The sequence below is a fragment of the Lontra canadensis genome, unplaced genomic scaffold (assembly GCF_010015895.1).
Source record: "Lontra canadensis isolate GAN:19392208 unplaced genomic scaffold, GSC_riverotter_1.0 scaffold35, whole genome shotgun sequence".
Classification (NCBI taxonomy): Eukaryota; Metazoa; Chordata; class Mammalia; order Carnivora; family Mustelidae; genus Lontra; species Lontra canadensis.
In genome coordinates this window covers 5,486,201-5,505,495 of record NW_022631029.1, presented here as the reverse complement: position 1 = coordinate 5,505,495, position 19,295 = coordinate 5,486,201, and the positions used below count along the sequence as shown (strand labels likewise).

Sequence of the window (19,295 nt, the reverse complement as noted above, 5' to 3'; positions counted from 1 at the left end):
GACCAGCCTGTAACCTTAGGCCTTCTTCACCGTCAAACACAGATAGCTGGCATGGGCTTAAACACACATCGATTTTCCGGGTCTTAAAAATGCATCAGGTCTTTGGCTCTGGTAGTAGAATTAAATTAGAAGTTTTAAAGGTTTCCAGTGTCCATTGCCCAGAAACACAACCCTGAGAGGCTGTAGTTTCAAACACATTATTCTGGCAATCTGACCCAGGGAGGGGGGCAACGTCTACAGATATTTAGAAAGAAGTGTAATTCTCTGTGTGTGTGTACCTATGGAATTTTCCCAAACCAACTACTTTCAAAGTGCTTTCACAGTTTTGTAAGCTAGGCTTCCCTTGACTGAGATAACAAGAGTACGATCAGTCATTTTAGAGGGCTGCTTTTATTGGGTAAGGATTTTCTTACAAGCAATTTGTAACTTTCCATAGACACAAGATTCTCAGATATGTAGGATATATACATACACATACACAAAGATACAGAATGTCTTTGAGTTAACCCAGAGGCTAGGGTCATAGGATACTGATGCCCTTGAAACAACCTTCAGAGTGTCTCTGGGTGCTTCCCGGTTGCCACCCACGCTCTCAAGTTTCGTCTTTCAGAGCTTGAGAAAAATCCGTAGCACCTCTTACTATATTCTGACACCTTTACCCTTGAGTGACTCTCACTCCTTTACGTTCCATCGCCTCATCCCTCCCAAATGGTCTCAGCCATTCCCCAGATCCAAAACCATCTCAGGCAGGTACAAAATAATAAAAGTTGCAGCTCAGAACAGTCATGATTGTCTCTCTGACATGAAAAGATCCCTTAGTGTTCGGGGACAATGGAGAAGGTGGCTGGAAGGAGTGTCTAAAGTCGCCACACTCAGCCTGAAACACAGAGGTCCGGAAATGGTGCTTTCTGTGGCTGATCAAGCTGGAGGCGGGCTGTTTCCAAATGAATCTGTCCCTTCTGCCCTCTGCCTGTGGAGAGGTGAATCCAGGAGACAATGTTGAAGGTGTGATATGCCCCGGGAGGGCAGAGATGTACTCATTTGGGCTCCCCTCCCTGCCCCCAGGGTCTCTTAGCTCAGGGCTTAGAAAGCTCTTCTTGATAGGTTCATTAACTATGTAATCAGTCCTCACCTGAATGTTCCTGTGTTCCTGGACCTCAAGCTCACGAGTTCCTAAGTCTAGTGTTTCCAAGCCTTCTGGAGATGCACCGTTGTTGAAACTGGGCTGGGAAGGACAGCTGTCAGGGCAGGAGCAGTCACGGAGAGACAGCCCAGGTTTTGTCTACAGAGGGCTGTGTTCAAGGTCACGAAACCAGACTCTTCCTCTTCCACAAGCCCCTCCTGCTTTTGACCCAAACCTCATCCCCTTCCCATGCTTGAAGTCTTCCTTAGGGCATCTCTCCAGTCTGCATGCTTGATGCCTGGAGGTTCTGTCTGTCTTCCCTCTGCTTCTTACCTCCAACCCAAATCCATCACAAGTTCTCCTGACTCTCAGCCTACATGCTGTGGAAATACTCTCTGCTTCCCATCCCTGGTGCCTGGACCTACACAGATGTCCCCTCACCTCGCCTGCGTGTCATTGACCTCCCTGCCTTAAATGCTCACTTTTCCAGAACATCCTTTGGCCATGCAATGAGCTCACTGCAACAGTGGCCAGGGCCCTCCCTGCTCTGGCTTTGACAACTGGTGCTGTGTACACTCTCCACGGTCTGGGCTCACCTTGCCTTCCCCAGCCCACGCCAAGCTTCCCATTGCCGCCGAGCCACTCCCCAGGTCTGGGGTCTGCAGCTTGGAACTCACCTTCCCTCTCCTCTCCCAGAAGAGGATCCCCTTCTCACTGAAGATGCTTTCCCCATTCTCACTTGGTCCTGAACATCTGTGGATCTTACCAACCACACCTTGGAGGGCAGATCGCACTTGGAAGACGTCCTTTCTTAACTGATCATGACAAGGACCTGCTTTAAGCACGTTTGCAATCTGCCCTTCTTGCCTCTGGCAGGTGAGAAACTATCCAATACGTTTCTTGATTAATTTTGGTGTTCCTGTTCAGGTTAACCACACTCAAGAATCAGCAATTCTCCAAGGATTTTTTTTTTTTTAAATAATGAACTTCTGCAGTGAAGGGAGAGTGTGCCAATGAGTTGATGTGTGTAGAGCGGAGATGGGAAGGTTGCTGTCATCAGCATATATCGATTTAGCTCTCCGGAAGTGACGGCTTCAAATGATCCAATGTACTTAAAAGAGATGCCAGATGGATGGATGAATCGTAGCCCCTCTATGACAGCACCTTCCTTTTCAAAAGAACCACTCCCACCCCCAGGCTGTGTACAAAGACAAGTCCAGGTCATAAGCCGACAGAGATCTCCTGCTCCCCGGTGGATCGAGTGTAAACCGAGCTTGCCCTGTCGGACACGTCTCCCAGGAAGACGGGGCAGTGTTTGCAGAGGTGTCTGGCGATGTGCTTTCGGAAGAACTTTAAGAGGTAGTTTCTGAACTTCTCCCCCACGAAGGCGTAGATGATGGGGTTGATGCAACAGTGCGTCATCCCAAGGGTCTCCGTCACCTGCATGGCTTGGTCCAGCCTATTGGAGCTGCTGCAATTATTCAGGCCGAAGGACTCCTGGAAGGTGCTCAGGAGAAGCACGATGTTGTAGGGAGCCCAGAAAAGAAAGTAAACAATCACGATCACGAAAATGAGCCTCACCGCCTTGTGCCTCTTCTTTTCGTTTCGGCACCGAAGCAAGGTCTTGAGGATGGCCGAGTAGCAGACGACCATGATGAGCAGGGGCAGGACCAGACCCAAGATGGTCATCTTTAACGTCAGGAAGTTCTTCCAGAAATGGTAATGAGTGGGTGGGAAATGAGGGCTGCAGGTCAGGCGAGACCTCTCCTTCTGGGATCTGGTGAAGATGATCCCGGGGAGAGAGGCGAACACAGCCACCACCCAGGTGACCCCGCTCGTTACCACCCCAAAGGTGACTGTCCTGGCCTTTATGGCAAACACGGCGTGGACGATCGCCAGGTACCTGTCAATGGTCAGGAGGATGATGAAGAAGATGCCCGTGTAGAAGCCTACGTAGTAGAGCCCTGTCAAAATCTGACACAGCCTATTTCCAAAGACCCACTGGTCCGCGGCGTAGTGGGCCCAGAAGGGGATGGTGAGAAGGAAGAGCAGGTCGGAGATGGCCAGATTGAGCAGGTAGATGTCAGTCATGTTCTTCAGCCTTTTGCAGTTGATGAGGATGAGGACCACCAGCATGTTACCCACGAAACCAAAGACGAACACCAGAGAGTAGAGCGGAGGAAGAAGTCTGGCTGCGATCTGTCTCACGTCGGTCTTCTGACAGGGCTCTGACATCCCGTAATCAATGTCATAGTATGGAGTCGGCGTGGAGTCATTCATTTTGCTCGACCCTGGAAATTAAGAAAAAGTGCTCCTTTATTCAGCCCTAGAATGTTCTGAGCGGTCCACCACGAGCACAAACTGTCTTAGACCTCCACAGGCTTTCAACATTGGTGCCTCGATTTCCACATTTAACTGAGTTCCCTTTTGTGGCCAAAACAAAGGACTTTTGCAGGAAAGGGAAGGCTCACCGCTGGTGTCTCTGCTCGCTAGACAGAGAGCATGACTCCCGGGAAAATTCACAAAACCGTCATCTAACCAAATAAGATCTGGTGCCCTGTGGCCATGTGGAGAGAAGGCAGCTTTGACCACAATTTCAAGAAACTGACTCGGGTGCCGTCTCACACTGTCTGACAATCTACTGTGCTGTAGCTGCCATTCCCCAGAGGCTGAGCTTACATAGAGCATTCATGGAGAGCTAGTAACCATGAACGGCTCCCCAGGGCACTCTGTGGGCCAGCGCTGTTCTGAACTTCGCACCCATTCATTCGTTTAATCCTCAAGGTCACCGTAGGAGTCAGGTCATGTTATTGCCCCATGTTGCTGATGAGAACCTCAAAGCACAGAGAGGCTGAGTAACTTGCCCAAAGACACACAGCTAGGAAACAACTGATTTGGAAGGCAGGCAGCCTGTGCTCTTATCCACCAGCTACCCTGGTCTCTCGCTTCTTGGTGAGAGAACTAGAACTTGGCATCGCCAGGTTGGTGTCGCAATACAGTCAGCACGAGATGGGCTGAAGCCCGAGTCCCCTGAGAAGGTCATGGGAGCTAGCAGCCAGCGGTAAAATCTAAACTCCCATTCTCACTTTTGCTCTCACATTGCCTTGCCTGGTCAATTTCAGTTCCATTGCTTCATTGAGAAATTTCTTTAATCCATGTGGGTTTTAAGCCTCCTGGATCTCAGATTAGGCAGTGGGAGGAGCACACAGAAAAGTTCCCCTTAAATTCTGAGCCAGAACAAAAATCGTTACACTAAATGTGCTGTGGAACTGATTATTAAAGGGAAACTTAATTTGATACTTGTAATATGACATTAATTGGACAATGTTTACCTTCCCTTTTTGGGGGGTGAAAAACAAACAGAAGAGTTAGACTTAGATACAATTTCTGTTTGGAAACACATTCAGAGGGTATCCCATCCCGGGGAGGGGGAGGGGATTTTCAGTTCCTCTTACCCGATTATAATCTATAATCTGGGCCAAGATTCTGACCAAGAATCACCTCTTTTGAAAAGCTTTCTTTGAAAGGTGAAGCTTCTTTCCTTTTTTTTTTTCTCTTTCATTCTTCCTTCCTTTCTTTCTAGTATTGATCCCTTACAATCTTTCATTCACAATCGTGTTTTGTATCTTCGATATTATCACAATCTGAAACTCATTCTAAATTCTAACTCTTTTCTTCTCTCAAAGATTATGTTTCAAGACAGTTCTAGGAGCACCTGGTGTTTGTCTAATAGGTTTCCTGTAAGCCCTTTTACTCATCACAGAAGCAGAGCTAACTAACAGGCAAAGTGACTGAAAGATGACTTACCAGGAGGGTTCTCGTAGGGGGACGGATGTCTCAGCTCCTCTGACCAGCTGAGCTGTGCAAATCAAACATATAGGCAGCATAAAAGTAGGAAATGCACAGTTTCTAGTGAAAGGGGGGAGGCGGAGTTTAGTGAATAAGTATATTGTCTGGGAGAAAAAAAAGAAAAAAAAAATCAGAGAACAGTTCTTCTTTTTTCAGCTGAACTCGAAATAGGTTGCAGTCTAGATGTCTGGCCTGAGCGCTTATTCATGGGTTTCGCGGATTACACTTACGTCTTTTGTTTTCTGTTCATCCAACTACACAGAAACTGTTAGAAAATAGGATTGAAGGATATTAGAACTAGAAGAACATTCGTGTTTATGGAGTCAAAATCCCTCATTTTCCCGAAAGAAACTGCTGCTTCCGAGGCCCATGATTTATTTGTAGAAGACCACAGGGCTTATCCATGGCAAGGCGAAAATGGGAGAGATTCTGATTCTCTTACTATTTGTCCTCAATCAAAGCCACTGAAGCCAACTTGAAATTGAGGGGGGAATGCTTCCCATGAACCCCGTGGTCCCCATTACCCATTTCCCCCGTCCTCTGTGCTTTTCCCACCTCACCCCCCTCCCCCACCCTGTACTATTTTTCTCTGCAAATGAAAACAACTGATTGTCTAATGGGCTTTACTTGTGGGTTCACCTGTGAGCTAAACCTGTTGCCCATCTTCCTTGGGTTTCGGTATGTCCTGGGGCTCGTCATTAGGAATCTCCTCCACCTAGTTACTACGTGGCAGCCCTCAAACCAGCAAGCGTTCATGACTGCCTGCACTATGCCAGATACATAGACAGCAGAGATCCTGCCTCCAAGGACACAGTCTATCTGCGGCTCTGAGAAGTTGTCCACATAAAATGAGCAATAATTGGTCGCCTAGGGTCAGGTTCAGGAGTATATGACAATCCCATATGCAGTCACAGAGAGCTTTCTCCGTGGTTGGTTACTTATCTGAAAACCTCAACTGTTGACTTCGGGAGCTGAACACACAGGGGACAGCACCCTGAGCCTCAAGAGCGCCCTCTGGGGTCTTCCACTTCCTCCACTATAGAATCAGAAGCTTCAGCTTGTGGTCTAAGAAAGGGCGGAGACCCCAGACCTGTGGAGGCAGCCTCACACAGGGCTAAGCACGTGACCTCCGCAGCCAGACCGCGGGAGCTTGAAGCCCCGCCCTACCCTCTGCTTTCCGATCCGTGCAATGGGCTAAATAATGGGTTTGTGGGGAGGGGCACACGAGGCAGCCGCACCCAGAATTTAGCACATAATATCCACTCGGGAAACATCAAACTCCTACCCACTCATTCTGTGATCCTTTCCTAGGGAGAGTTTATTTGATAACATTTTAATGAAATTTGCTCCCGGGGTCCTTGTCTAGAGCAGAGTCTCAGAGGCCTAGGGGTGAAGCCAGGGGTGAAGCAGGGTCATGAAGCTAGGGACTGGTGCTTGGAGAATAGACTAGAAGGAGGTGATGGCTGGGACAGCCATAAAAGCACAGAGATAGCCCAGCAATCAGTAACCACCCACCCAGGGCCATGCTCTTGTGTCACAACAGAGCCCAGCAATTGGTAATTGTAACCAGGACAGTGAATCATGAAAAAAAAAAAAAATTCTTCAAGTTCATCCTGTGTGTGCAAGTCAGGAGGCAATGATTAAGAACCTGCCTCTGCAGACATACTCCAGGGGTGAGTCCCAAGCTTCATCGTTTGTCACTTGGCTCTGAACAAGAATTTGAAAGTCCCCAAGCCTTATCTGTAAAATGGGGGAAAAAAACCAAACCCCAAATCACAAACCTATTTGATAGGTCTGTGGTCAAGATCAAATGATATAACAAGAATGGGGTGCTTCGCAGATATTGGCCCTCCATGGGCTATGTAACAAGGCCTTATATTTTACGAAAATATGGGTTCACAAAATGGGTAGCAAATAGATCAATATAAAATTTTGCAGAAAGCAGGAGGCATCAATAGTCTTGGTCCTCCGAAGATCAGCCTTGTGTTCACGGCTGGTAACGTGTATGTGTGTGTGTGTGTGTGTGTGTGTGTGTGTAGAACTCTCAGCTGCTCCTGGATAAATGTTACATTTCTGTAATGTTGCATTACTATCACCACCGGAGCTGGGGCTTCTCCCTGTGAAGTTCTGCGTGTTGGTCATCCAGGCGGCGGAGGCTGTGACGGGTGCTCGCCCCCGGAGGGCAGTATGGAGTAGTGGTACAGGCTTGGAGTCCCCACTCCCACCCCACCCCACCAGTGTGCCCTTGGCAAGATACTTCCTCTCTCTGAGCTTCCATATCATCATCTGGGGAATGACATGCTAGACCCTGGGGGTCCTGAAGGCAGCTCCCCCGTTGAATACCGGATGACTCTATGGCCACACTGGTTTGGACAATACACATTTGGAGGGGAAAACAGGGGGAGGATTCATAGAACATGGAAGCCCAGCTTAGTGGGTGTCACGGCTTTCAGATTTCTGGGTTCAGAGAGGGATTCAGGTCACCTCTCAGGGTGAGGCTCCATCCCAAGGAGTTACAAGGAAGTGAGGACCCACGGGAACTTCTTCAACCTTGAATCAAGGAAACATTTCCGTCTGTCATACCATGACTGAGTTTCATGGTCTCGGATTCTCTTTGGCCCTGTTTGCAAGGCTCTTGTTCTCCTGGGGATGACATTCAGACTCCCCATGAGAAATGATCCTTTGACCTGTTTGTCACTCTGGACTCGATGCCCATAATGGAGGGCATCTTGAGCCCTCCCTCCTTTCGGGGAGTTGGCCGGCCTTTGAAATAGTTGGTGTCCAGGCATTGAATCCAGGTTGGGTGGACGGCTCCGCTTCCGCTGCCCCATGCAACTCTTCACTCTAGATGCTGAGCAACTGCCAGGGGCTAGGGAAACGCTGGTTCCTCTCCTTGGGTTCAGAGGGTCAGTCTTATGAGCCCAGCTCCTGTCACCTGCCACACAACAGCTCACACACACATAGTTCCTTCCTCCCTTCCTCCCTTCCTCCCTCCCTCTCTCCCTTCCTCCCTTCCTCTTTCTTTTTATGGCAGTCTAATTTAGATGCAGCAAAATGCACTAGTCCTAGGTGCACAACTTTGTCAAGTTTTGACATGTATATACCCACATAACCACCCCTCCCCAACCGAGATGATACAGCATCATCCTAACACCCCAGAAAGTGCCCTTGCACCACACCCAGGGGTAAGGGCCACTTGACTTTGGTTACCATGGACCATCACGTGCCTCTCCTTTAAATTCATATAAATGGAAACATAGATGCTATCCTCTTCTGTGTCTGGCTTCTTTTGTTCAGTATAATGCCATAACCATATTTGCCAGAGTTCCATTATTAGACGTTCAGGCTCTTTCCATCGATCACTATTATGGACCACCTGTTCTCAGTGTGGCTGCCAGTGCCCTGATATCCCCACCAAGGAGGATGCTTCCAGTGTCCCCAAAGCCACCTTCACCAAGAAAGTCCAAGAAACCCCATAGTTCTCAAAGAAAGAGGAAAAATCCTTCCCTACCCCCTGTGTGTCTTAGCAATGATGCTAGGGTCCCATGACTCCCAACACTGCTTCCCCTTTGGTCCCAGATACACTTCGTGGTGAGTGGGGCTGGGGGTCATTGCACTGTCCTCTCAACCTCTGATGTCTCTGTCCTTCTGGTCCTTCCCAGAATGACCCCCTTCCCAGTGCCTGCGCCACATTCCCCATGCCCTGTGCAAATCATCACACCACATGGACACTTGCAGACTTTCTACCTCCTTGCTTAGCAGATATGTCCAGATGTGGTGGCAACCCTTTAACTCAGCTGGGAAGTTTGCTTTATGAATTTTGGGTATTTTTTTCGAGTCAGTGCCCAGACATGGTGCTCATACAGTGTAGTGCACTGATGAAGATATATAATAGGCCCACTGTAACTTTAGATTGGATCACACCTGCACCTCTGTCTTCAGCTGTATGCAAAACAGGATATCATACAGGACTTTTCCTGTTGCCCCAGAACTGGCAGTTATAGCCTGAGGCTGAGGGCAGAGAGGTGTTAAGTACCTTACAGTTCTAAGGAAAACCACTGACACCTGGGGTCACACATCCTCCTAGGGGGCTTCCTAGACTGACAGAATCAGCTCTGTGCCCCTGGTTGCCATGTCAACTCATCACACCCTTGTCCTACAAGGAGACAGATTTGAGTAGGAAAGGGTTGTAGAAATGGGTGGGCTTGATGGGGAGGTGAAATGGAGGGGTCCTCTCCTCAAAGCCAAGGGCGGGGATTCTGAGAAAACCATGTGAGGAATGGGAGCTTGCAAGAAGGGGAAGCTGACACCTCCTTCCTGGGTGGGGGATCTTCTAGGTAGCAGGTCAGCTGAGCAGGAGAGAGGGGATTGGAGAGAGGAGATGGTGGAGATGGGACATAGCAGTGAGGCAGCAAGGAGGTCCCAAGGATGTGAGATCACAAACATAGTGTCAAAGTGACAACTGCCCAAGACATTTCCAATCTCAGGCACTCACCAGACCCAGGGCCAGCCCTCCCCTAAATTCACAGAGGTCAGCTTACCAGCCCAGAGGCCTCTTCTCTCTGACAAGCTTCCTCTTGGTGGCTCTTGGTGGCCCTTACTGCTGCTGACTAATCAACCCTGAAGCCATTTCAATTTGTTAAGGAAATCTTAATAATGAGAAGAAGGCAAAGCAGAGAAGGATGGGGTCTGGGTGGCTCACTCCCAGGAGGCGGCAGGGCCTTTGAGTGTCACGCGTCATGGAGGACGACACGGGGTGGGCCCTCTGCCAAGTCCCCAACTCCACCAGAAGTCTTAAGACACCCATCCCTGGGAACGATGACCTTCCCTGGCAGCTGCTTGACTCAAATAGCCCACTCAAACGTTCTTCTCGGGATAAAGAAGACTGGGTTTCCACATCTAGAAATGGAGAGAGTCAGCAGCTTTTAAGTAGTGGTTTCTTTGGTGGCAATAAAATTCTACTGTAGCTATGACTTCCATGTTGTGGGACTATCATTGAGTTGGTGACTCTCTCCTCTGGGCTCTCAGAACATTTCACATACAGCTCTACTTCTGTGCTCTGCACAGTGCCTGCTGATTCACAAACACCCCATTCTCTACCCTCCTTCCCCTCCCCAGGCCCTCCACTTAAAGGGCTCTCAGACCATGGGAATTAACACACCCTATCTTCATGTACCTACTCCGGACTGGTGCACAGTAGATCCTCAAGGGGGTTTCCTGCATTGAATTCCATGATGGAATAAGAAACAGATACTTTCCTGAATTTTAGATGTATTAATTAGACTTTGTGCTTCTTGGTAAACATCTGCCACAGCTCAGTGACTTAAAACAGCAAGCGTGGACTTCTTGTTCCTATGACGTGTGGCTCCTGTGTGTGGCTGGGGTCTGGCTCTGTTCTCTGTGTCTTCTTGCTCGCATGGCATGGCACCTGCTGTGGCCTGGGAGGGACCTTCCGGTGGCCGAGCAGGGAGAGCCAGAGGCTCAGCCCAACCACTTCTGTCACTCTGTGTGGTGGAACCAGGTGGCACTTCTGCTCACTCTTCATGGTCAAGCCTCCCATGGATGGAGGGGGGGCACCTAACACTCTAAGTCATAATTCACACCACAAGGACAGGCGTATGTGGGAAGGAGTGAAAAGTGGCAAAGAGTAAGACAATCTACCACACCACAGAATAACAAAACGGGCAGGTTTTTTAAAAAAAATTATTATTATGTTTAGAACCCTAAACATACCATCTACCCCCCACCCCCTTAGCAGATTTTTAAAATGTACAATACAGTATTGTATCAACAGGTACAATGTTATAAGCAGATGTTTGGAACTTCTCATCTTGCACAACTGAAATTGTATGCACATCAATAAACATATCCATTGTGGTGTGTACATGCAATGGAATATTTTATTCGCCCTTACACAAAGGAGTTCCTGCCATATGCAAAACCATGGGTGAGGCTTGGGGACATAGAAGGACAAACGCTACATGGTTCCCCTTACATGAGGTACCTAAAATAGTCAGAATCATGTATGAAAAGAGTAGAATGGTGATTGCCAGAGGCTGGGTTGGGGAGGGGAGGAGAAAACAGGGAGTTGCTAATCAGATAGTTTTTCAAACAGCAATGTAGTTAGAGCATTAATTCGTTTTCCAAATCATAGCTTAAAAAGCCAGTATTTATGGTCTCCTTGATATGAGGAAGTTGAGAGGCAATGTGGCAGGGAGGGTTGGGGGGTGGGAAAGGAATAAATGAAACATGATGGGATCAGGAGGGAGAACAAACCATAAGAGACTCTTAATCTCACAAAACAAACTGAGGGTTGCTGGGGAGGGGGGTGAGGGTAGGAAGAGGTGGTGGGGTTATGGTCATTGGGGAGGGTATGTGCTATGGTGAGTGCTGTGAAGTGTGTAAACCTGGCGATTCACAGACCTGTACCCCTGGGGCTAATAATGCATTATATGTTAATAAAAAAATCCCCAGTATTTACATTTCATCATCCAAACCAAATTTCATGTATTCATGAGGATACTACAAATATCGGAAGGCAAAGCATGCTCTCCCCACCCCAAACACGCACACTTCTTTCTGAAACCTTCTCTAGCCATGAACCAGGAAAGGAAAACATTGTCACTTAGAGCTTGTGAGCCACCAGGTTCCAGAAACCCTGTGTTTCCTGCTTGTGTCAGATCAGAAATGCACTGGGTCATCTTTGCTGACTTAAGTGAGCCAACTCCTCTCCTTTGTAAATTGGGTTTAAAAATTCAATTAGGGGTCAGTGTGACTTAGGAGTTCCCACTCCAAACCGGACAGTTGGAACATGAATGACATTTGCAGAGCACGGAAGGATTTGACCACGATCAAACCCATGATTTCCTAGACTTCATAATGATATGGGATTTGTGGTTGCAAGGCTGTGAGAATAAAGACCCAGTTGAGATGCTGCCTGTGGGGTGTGTGCTGTGATCGAAATTGTAGGAGTTAGACGTTACATCGCCATGAGCTCATAAGCCCATAGCCCAGACCCCGGACTCCCCAATCAACAACTGTTCATGTTGAATTGGTAGACTCCCAAACATACCACAGGCTCCAATGATCTAAGCTCAAAACCAGAATTCTCTCTGTGACTGATACAGTATTTTTCAGGATTGGCCTAATAGCAACTCTTAAAATGATATTCTGCCCCATTTGCAAGTTACAGTTCCAGCTTTACTCTTATTTTTACTTTATTATTATTGTTATTTTTACATATGCGAACTCTATGCCTGGACCCAAAAATGAGGAGCTGGAAGGTAGTTTGGAAAACACTTTCTCCCAGCCCTTCTAGAGTGTTCCTTGTGTAGGTCGACCCGAACTGGCCGGTTAGATCCCAAGATTCACAGGCTGGGGTAAGACTTCTAAGGCAAGGGCCTCTGTCATGTCTCCCGGCCCCTTCTCTGTCCTGGAGACACACCCCAGGACTCCCACCGGTTGCTCCCCATCTCCTGAGCACACGGAAGAGTTCTGGCTGCACCGTTTTCTACTCCCCAAGGCTACTCTCCTGGACCTCCATGAGCTGGTTCTGGGGAAGGGCAATCTTTTGGGCAAGAGTGATATGATGATATCTGGGGGTTGAGGGGGGAGCAGATGGGGCCAGGGCAGCAGGGACAGGTAACAAGAAGATAAATACAATCAGATCCAAAGACTTGAGGCCTCTACAGGTTCTGACATATCCTTCCTGGCTTTTCCTCCTAGTTGATTCTGGAAACATCACTACATCACTGTGGGGGCGGGGCAGTGGGTAGCAGGGTGGGGGGGCCAGGGGGGAGGGGCTTCACAGTCTCCCAAGCTCTTGCTCCTGCCTTCCTGATGCAGGGTCATTCACCTTCATGCCTTCTCCCTATCACTACCTGCAAAACTCCCCTTTCCCCACACAGACCGAACGAGGGTTTTTATTTTTCATCTCATTATAAACGACACAGACTATATAAACAGACATGTTCGTGCGTTTTTACATAGTGGGAATGTGGCTTACAACACACGTGAACAGTGGGCATGATATTTAAGAGATTTCCAGTGCAGGCTGCATGGTTGTCATGGATAGATGGCAAATTAGTAAAAATGTGTCATGTACTTACACGGGAGAGGTGATCGGACCCAAAAGAAGCTCTCAGAGGGTTCTTGGGGTTCCCAAGCTCTCCCTGAGCTGGTGGGGCCTTCCAGGTTAATATCAGTGGGAGGCAGGGCTGGGGATAGCACAACTATCTGGCTGGACCAACGAAGACCTTCGTTTCCTCCTCACCCAGGCTCAGTCATGCCTACACCTCCCACCTCCTGGCACTTGGCCCTGATCCCACGCCCCCTCACGCCATCCACTGTGCCCACTCGCCCCCCTCCCCCCTCCAGCTGAGCCCCTGTCCAAAGGGATAGCATTGCAGAGCTACTGAAGCGAAGGTGAAGGCTGGGAGAAGCGCATAAGTATTTTCCAGATGTGGCATTTTTCAGGAACTGGGAGGAGCTCATTGGAGAAGTCCTGGTCTCTACCCACAGTTGTTCTGGACTATCCCCTGAGTGTGCATTGGCTACCCAGGGAGGGACAAAGTCTGTCTTGGTGCCCATGACCCTGAGGTTCCTGGGCATTCACCTCAGAGGCTCACAGGCCTCCCTTCTTCAACAGACCTTTGAGGCTTTATTATCATAAACCGATTGCCGTCCCCCATCAAAAAACAAGAAGCAACCTGCTACTCCTCTACAAGCCAACTGAGACCTCCTGTTCCCCCGTGGAAGGCGTGTATGTGGAACTCACTCGATCGGCGGGCTCCCCATAGAAGACTGGGCACTGTTTGCAGAGGTGTTTGGCGATGTGCTTTCGGAAGAACACGGAGAGGTACCTTCTGAACTTCTCTCCCACGAAGGCATAGATGATGGGGTTGACACAACAGTGCGTCATCCCAAGGGTCTCTGTCACCTGCATGATTTGGTCCAGCTGACTGGTGCTCTGACAGTTGCTCACATTAAAGGACTCCTGGAAGGTGCTCAGGAGAAGCACGATGTTGTTGGGAGCCCAGAAAAGAAAGTAAACAATCATGATCACAAAAATGAGCTTCACTGCTTTGTGCCTCTTCTTTTCGTTTCGGCACCGAAGCAGGGTCTTGAGGATGGCCGAGTAGCAGACGACCATGACGAGCAGGGGCAGGACCAGGCCCAAGATGCTCCTCATGATTGTATGGAAATTCTTCCATGCTTTTGGAAATTGAGAGCTGCACAAGGTAATATTATGCTCCTCTTCCAGTCCCCCGAAGACGATCCCGGGGAGAGCGGCGAAGACGGCCACCGCCCAGGTGACTCCACTTGTCAACACCCCAAAGGTGACCGTCCTGGCCTTTAATGCAAACACAGCGTGGACGATCGCCAGGTACCTGTCGATGGTCAAGAGGATGATGAAGAAGTTTCCTCCAAAATACCCAACGTGATACAGCCCGGTGAATGACTTACACATCACCTCCCCCAAGAGCCACCCGTGCATGGCGTAGTGGGCCCAGAAGGGGATGGTGAGAAGGAAGAGCAGGTCGGAGATGGCCAGATTGAGCAGGTAGATGTCAGTCATGCTCTTCAGCCTTTTGCAGTTGATGAGGATGAGGACGACCAACATGTTGCCCACGAAACCAAAGATGAACACCAGCGAGTAGAGCGGAGGCAGGAGCCCAACTACAGTCTGTCTCACGTTGTCCTTCAGACAGGGCAAGCTGTAATCATAGTCATAATTGGTGGTGGGTTCTTCATTGCCGGCCTGGATATTGGATGTAAACAGAGAATGCGACGTGGGCTGCACGCTGTAGCCGGCCTGGGCAAACGTGCCATTGTCATCCATCTTTCTCCGTGCTGTAATCAGAGAACAAAATGATAGCATGCCACGTAACCCTGCAGTCCCCACGCTTAGAAAGATCCTCGCTCTGGGTCAGTGATGGCCTGGTCTTTGTCTCTGCTTGGCAATTGTGTCCTGGAAAGCTCCTATGCTGGCTGATCACTTCCCTTTATTCCTGGGAGCAGATGCTAGCTGTCTCCCCACCAGCCGTTTCTCAACACCCTGGGCCTTCCCAGAGGACCGGACTCTCATGGTACAGTTCCCTGTGCCGCTCTGCCTCTTCTGCAGGGGAGGTGGTGGAGGGGTTGGGGAGCACGCGGGCCGGTGACCCATTCCCGGAAGGCAACGAGGAAGGGCATTCTGTGAGCGGGCCTCTGAGAATGCTTTTCCCCGACAAGAGAGATGCAGCAGAAACCCGGGCCTGCCCCTCCACTTCTGGAGCCTGTCTTGTGAAGGCTTGGTGTTTGGGACCCTGAATGAAAGACTCAGAATGGAGCAAAACCAGGCGGAGTCCCAATGCCACCAAGTCATAAGCCCAACCTTGAACTGCTTATGAACTGCTCAACACATTCTCTAATTTCTTGTGATTTGAAAAGTAATAAGCCCTTGTTTTTAAGCTACTGTGAGTTCCATGTTCTGTTACTTGCAGCCAAACGCCTTCTAACTAGCTCCCAACTCTCTGCCTCCACCTCCCCGCCAAAGCTTCCTGGGTGAGGTTGCCATGACAACCCAACTACCAAATGCCCCGGCTCTGCTTCAGCTTCATCCTTGATGAATGTTGGATCCTTCTGCTAAGTTCTTCCATTTAAAACTCATTTGCCTTCTGGGAGGTGCGTGCCTACCTCGTGCCTCCTTATCCACTTGCTTCGTTGGTGTCTCCTTCCCCTGCCCACCCTGGGAGAACCCCCAGGCAGGATCCTTGGCTGTCATGTCTTTTCCTGCTACCTGTTTATTCTCGACCCTAAGTTCTTGCTGAGTCGTGTTGTCTAATCTCGGGTTTTAGGCGCCCTGAATGCCAACGCATCCCAATGCTCTGCCTTCTACCTCTACATCTTTCAACCTCTATGTCTTTCAACCTCTACCTTACCACCTTTCAACCTCTACGTCTCAGAGCTGAATTTCCCATTGCCTCCTGCATGGCTCCCCATGGGTTTACCTCTTCAACCAGCATTTACTGAGCACTTACAGTCAGCTGAACTCTGTTCTATACTACTGTCCTTATCATTGTCATGTGAATTCTACCTCATAAACACCTCCAGGCTCACCTCCTCTGCACCTCGGTCAGCTGCCACTGTCTTGACTTAGACCTTCCCTATTTCCATCATTGTTGTGGTCTTGCCTTGCTTGCAGCTTATTCCTGACCATGCTCCCTTTCAACCTGTCTTCCCCAAGGCTAGCAATGGGATCGTGTGCTTCTCAACTGAAAACCGCAGTCCTACACATTGTAGGTGGCGGGACCTCAAAGGCAATGCTCAGACCATTTGTCAGTCTTTTCTGTCTTTCTTTCTTTCTTTCCTTTTTTTTTTTTTAAAGATTTTATTTTATTTATTTGACACAGAGAGAGAGCACACAAGTAGGCAGAGCAGCCGGCAGAGGGAGAGGGAGAAACGGACTTCCTGCTGAGCAGGGAGCCTGATGCGGGGCTCCATTGCAGGACTCTGGGATCATGACCTGAGCCGAAGGCAGACGCTTAACCCACTGAGCCACCCAGGTGCCCTTCATCAGTCTTTTGTATGCTCACTTCTCAAACCCAGGTCCTGTGCTCCTACCCCATCCGTCTTCCATCCATTTCCCTGCAAATTTACCTGCTTCAGTGGTTTTGCATAAGCTTGCCCTCTGCCTAGAACGTCTGGTGAATTCCTAGTCTTCTGCCAGTACTTCTTGCTCAAACTCCCCTTCTCTGTGAAGCCAAACCTCCTCTGCTAATGAATCACTCCCATCACCTCATAACATATGCCTCTAAACAAGCCCTTATCACACGATCTCCCACACGCCGTATGCCCCTTGAAGTCCAGATCATGTTTCTGTTTCCAGCTCTGACAATATAGCATCTGGCTAAAGGAGGCACCAATAAATGTTAATTGAAGAAATTCATGAAAGTCTTTATACTGAGTATAACATCTAACATCATTAGACTTGATTCTCAAGAATATTCTTTTTGTTTTTCTTTTCCTGGTAGTAACTGTGAATTGGTTTTTATCTTTGTACACACCTTATTCCTCAATTTCTCTTACGATCCATACATTTCATAGACCTTGCATTTCATTAAGCCAGATTCTTGGAAATCTGCTGCCACTAAAGAAGACTTCTAATCAAGCTCCCGGGGGATGGGGAGGAGAACATACCCACCTCAAGAATTACATCTATGATCATTAATTGAATGCTCCTTAAGCTTCAGGTGCTGCGTTAAATACTGTGCATGAATTAGTTTAATATTTGCAAAGCTTTTGTGAGCAAGTATTTTTATATCTTATAAGTGAAGAAATTCAAAATTTAAGCATGGGTAAGTTAAAAGACTTTCCTAAATTCACAAATAATAGCTGAGCTGGATTTTGAACCTGGGCCTATTCTGTGATGAAAGACCCCAGGAGCTCCTGTCTCCAGGCTGGGAGAGCAGAGGTGGACATGGAATAGGTAATGATTTTCTAGGTAGGCATGGAGCCTTGCACTTCTTTGGCATGTAGACTTACATGCCACACATTCACCCCCATGAGCATGTCCCACATACGCATGCAGAAGTGTGAGCATGTGTACATGTGAACACACACACCCAAATAAGCTCCACAAGGGCAAAGAACTTTGTCTTGCAATGAAGTATCTTGGTGCCCCAGAGCCCGATCTGGCCCTTAAAGCCTGCTAAATAAATATCATTTCTGTAAGTGAGTGACAGAGATCCAGCAGACTGCAAGGTGTCAGAAAACACAATGGCCCACTGTGGACTAGCTCTGGGGTAATCCAGTGGGAGACCCGTATAAAAACTAAGATACTGGGGATCCTTGCACACAGCCCCTTATGTGCAGCACACCCTTGGGGCTGTTCTGTAACCAACCACAGGACTGGCCTCATCTGGATTGGGAAGTGCGGACTGGACCGGTGTTTCTCAAACGCTGGGCTTTGGATCACACAGGAAATCTGTCAGTCAGAAATGCACTCTCAGACCCTCTGGTGATTCAGATCGGGGGTGGGGTGGGGTGGGGAAAGGGTAGGGCTCAAGGGGGCCAATTGCTCTGACCACTTCCACCGTGTGTTCTCTCCACATTGCTGTTTACTTGCACTGGCTTCTCAACTACCAGCAACCTCCTCCTCCACGACTTCTCCCCAGTCACTCCTGCACACCTAGCTCCTGGCACAGCAGATGCTTGTGAGGTGTCACTTTCAAGTGTCAGGACACATCCTGAATTGATTAAAAGCTGCCTCTCAGAAAAAGAGATTCCTCACTTCAGCCCCTGTGGGCTCCTGAATTGAGGCAAGAGACCCATTTTGGTTCAGGGCTTGGACCATCACATATACAGACTGTGAAGGGGGAGGGGCAATATTTGGGATAGAAAGTTCCAGCTCTTTAAAGCCCTAGGGGGCTGGGAGGGGCGGAGTGAGAGGAGCAGCAGCTGAGAGAAGCCTGAGTGTCCTTACACTTTGTGACTGTCTTCTTTAGTACTCTGTCCTCTCACGTGAGCCCCGTGGGGTGGTCTTATCCTGCTCTGCACTTGTTCACTGCCACCTGGGTCTCTTCAACATTTATGGTGCAGACACCACCCTCCAGACTTTTCTTCTCCAACCCTATCCCCCAAGGTCCTAAGCTATGCAACCTTCAAGAAGCTCCCAGGCCCTGCATCTCCAGAGTTGGGATGCTTTGAGCCCATGATTCATAAAGGAATGGAAAAAACACCCACAACTCACCGGCGAATGGTTTCTCCCAAGTGGCACAGGAGGGTCAGGCTTCTCAGCAACTGAACCAAACAGATCTGGAGGTAGAAACTTGGTGTGCAGAAGTAGGAAATAATATTTCCTGCAGAAGAGGAAGGCGGAGATAAAACAGCAAGTAATGGTAAAGATTTGAAAAAAAAAAAAAAAAGAATGATATAGTTCTTCTTTTCCAGCCAGGAACATTGTACACTAGGTTGAGGTCTCCAGAGTAATATTAATTTTGAAATCTTACTTATGCAACTTGAGTGTGAGTCAGGCAAACCCTGTACATCTGCTCCTCTGTCTAACGACTCTGGGCTTCTTTACCTTGTGGGTCTTTATATCTGGCAATCTTCTCTCTTCTGCCAGTGATAATTTGCATGAAATGAGCACAACAGAACTCCATTTTCCAGAGGATAAATGCTAACAGCAGGGCTGTTGGTGATGGTGGAGAAAACAGAATGAGTTTTATGACCATGCACACTGTTGACTTTATGGAATTGGGATCTAATTGGAATTTTTCTTTTTCTTCTTCTTCTTTTTCTTTTTTGTGATGTTTACTAAAAGGGAATGCAAAATGGTCTC

The 19,295-nt window shown here is 48.6% G+C and overlaps 1 protein-coding gene across 5 annotated transcripts; it reads right to left on the bottom strand.

Moving 5' to 3' along the window:
• Positions 1–371: 371 nt before the first annotated feature.
• CCR5 (C-C motif chemokine receptor 5) lies at positions 372–19,016 on the bottom strand. 5 transcript variants are annotated; one of them, XR_004383892.1, is made up of 4 exons: positions 18,705–19,016; positions 4,931–4,982; positions 1,863–3,414; positions 372–970 (listed from the first exon to the last, which is right to left on the bottom strand). XR_004383892.1 is itself a non-coding variant. In XM_032867846.1 (4 exons), exons 3-4 carry the CDS (start codon positions 14,811–14,813, stop codon positions 2,345–2,347), a joined length of 1,122 nt encoding a protein of 373 aa, XP_032723737.1. In that variant the 5' UTR covers positions 14,814–14,824; positions 18,705–18,813; positions 18,964–19,001; the 3' UTR covers positions 372–2,344. The 5 variants fall into 5 exon arrangements, 4 of the variants coding, with proteins under 4 accessions (XP_032723737.1, XP_032723736.1, XP_032723738.1 ...); XM_032867846.1 differs by lacking the exon at positions 4,931–4,982 and adding an exon at positions 13,911–14,824 and having other exon boundaries at positions 372–2,563; positions 18,705–18,813; positions 18,964–19,001; XM_032867845.1 differs by having other exon boundaries at positions 372–3,414.
• Between the last annotated feature and the right edge of the window lie 279 nt (positions 19,017–19,295).